At 43.0% G+C, this 2,301-nt stretch overlaps 1 protein-coding gene across 1 annotated transcript; it reads left to right on the top strand.

The window, feature by feature from the left end:
* Positions 1-1,247: 1,247 nt before the first annotated feature.
* PPTG_18463 (hypothetical protein) lies at positions 1,248-2,012 on the top strand (the record flags this gene model as incomplete). The annotated part of the gene is made up of 1 exon (XM_008916690.1): positions 1,248-2,012. One exon carries the CDS (start codon positions 1,248-1,250, stop codon positions 2,010-2,012), a length of 765 nt encoding a protein of 254 aa, XP_008914938.1.
* Between the last annotated feature and the right edge of the window lie 289 nt (positions 2,013-2,301).

The raw sequence follows: 2,301 nt of genomic DNA, 5'->3' as shown, positions 1-2,301 counted from the left end.
AAAACGTCATGCGACAAATCAATTAATCTGGTCCGATTGTAAAAGCAATCAAACTTTTGTCCGATCTGATTGAAGTAGTCAAAGACGAAATCTGAAGAAAAAAAAACTACTTCAAGTACGTTTTAAGGGGGATATGAACCGTAAAGCACTAGAAGTAGGCCATAATGTGGTTGAATGTTGGTCAGACATCCAGCTCAAGCCCCGTATTGTAAATGTAGGAATGATGAACTATTGAAGTCTACACGGTAAATTCACTTAAATGAAAGAAGTATCCAGCGCTCAAGCACACTTTGTAATAACTCGCGGCGTACAGCTATGACGTATTACATGTACATATTAAAAGTGCACTGTGGAGTATACTGGTCAGTGCTGGCGTTTTTCCATGGTTATATGTATACTGGCCCAGAGCAAGCAGTGAAAGATAGGTTCAAGCGGGATCTAGGGTTAAGTCTCCGGGCTGTCGATGACTCTCAATAGCTGGCAGCTAATCGACACTAGCAGCTAATAGCTGCTAGTGTCGATTTGGTTTGAGCACTCCTGGGAGATTTGTGTGATGTTTCACACCCACCATTTCGATAACATGGGCTCTACTTTCCGTTAAAAATAATGAGGTTTTTATTTTCAAGAATTTCTGTGGCATCACCCGTGGAGGTCAGGACTAGGTCATGCGAACTTTAGGCTGGAATACTCATATCAGGACTTTGCCAAACGCGGTTGCTAATAGAAGCATGTACTCTAAGGGCTTTAAGTGGCTACAAAGCAACATTAGCTAGCTGCAAATTACATTAGCCCGTGTGATTTGCAGTGGATTTGCGTGTCAAGACACCCGTCCCAATATCAAAACAAGGAACCATGGCCCCAACATGGTTTCTAAAATTACATGTTTTGCAGATTATTGGTAACTTGTTTTCAGAAAATACTGTAGTCTAAAAAACCCTTTGAAACTTTGGGCTGTATCATTGGCCTTTTTATAGTCATGTAGTTGAGTCGTTCCTGTATTAACAGTAAGGTGTTTGTCCCTCCCGAGTAAAGGATTCGTACCGTTTGCAATCACGGCGTGAGCGATCGTCTCGCAACGATGACACTATGAACTAATCATCTATGCAAACATGGAAGTACTCTACGGGAGATTAAACCTATATGTTTTTCTGTTCATTATCAATTCTGCCGCATCGAAACAATTATCTCGACAGTCCAAATTGGACTTGCTTTCTACACAACTTATTGTTTCGACGGCTGCTGAAGAAATGAACTTCTTTGCCGCCATCGTGGTGTGTTTAGTAGCACTACAATCTGTGTACTGTGCAACGATTAACCGTGATCTAGTACAGCCTTTCGCTCAACCGGGACCTGTCACGATATCGGAAAAGGCTGCGATCAAGTTCAAGCCTCAGCTATTTATTTTAGATGGGTGCGTATCGTTTCCTGCTGTGAATGCAGCTGGGGATACTACCGGGGGGTTAAATGGAACGCAAGGTGGCGAGGGCTGCAGTAAAGCACCTCTAGGCTCACAAGTGTACGGACGATCTACGTGGTATCAAGATAAGTGGGCTATGATGTTCGCTTGGTATATTCCAAAGAGCTACATGGCAGCCATCACCTCAAGACGTCACGATTGGGCGAGCATGGTTGTTTGGATTGAAAATCCGTCCTTGGAGATACCCGAGATTCTTGGTGTATCGCTGTCCAACTCTGCAAACGGCTATTTGAGATACACAGGGAACATTTATGATTGGAATTTTTCTGGCTACGTGGCGAGGAGCAGACGCCGAGATCGTGACATACCCGGCTCAAGCACTTCTCTAAGAGTTGAGCATACTGTACGTAAGGACTTTAGATCGGCATTCCTAAATTTGGCGCAAACCGACGGTGACTACCAAGACCTCATTATGTGGGGACAACTTACAGAAGAAGCACGGATGGCACTGAATACGACGGATTTTGGAAGATCAAAAGTGCCGTTCAACGATGGAAACTTTTTGATCAAGCTTCGTCAAGCGTATCCATTTTAGATTGTGGTGCATCTTGTCAGCATGGGATACAAAGCTACAGCACCAAACAGATGAACGCAGTGAATTTTCTGGCTCTCAGTTAAAACGAAGAAGCTACGCACAGATGTGATTTTGCAACAACAAAAAAAGAATGTCCACCACCGAGACTCAGGGAAAAAAATGCGTCAACATATCAGGAAAAAATAATTATCCAGAAATTTCGGAGAATAAAGTATTGTTTTTCTGATAGGAGGTTTGGTACTTTTTGTCAGTTAGATATGTTGTCACATTTTTAGCTAGTGGGAGGGGG

This window comes from Phytophthora parasitica (genome assembly GCF_000247585.1).
Source record: "Phytophthora parasitica INRA-310 unplaced genomic scaffold supercont2.88, whole genome shotgun sequence".
Classification (NCBI taxonomy): Eukaryota; Oomycota; class Peronosporomycetes; order Peronosporales; family Peronosporaceae; genus Phytophthora; species Phytophthora nicotianae.
The sequence above is the reverse complement of the archived record's forward strand: the minus strand, read 5'-3'. Positions and strand labels throughout refer to the sequence as shown.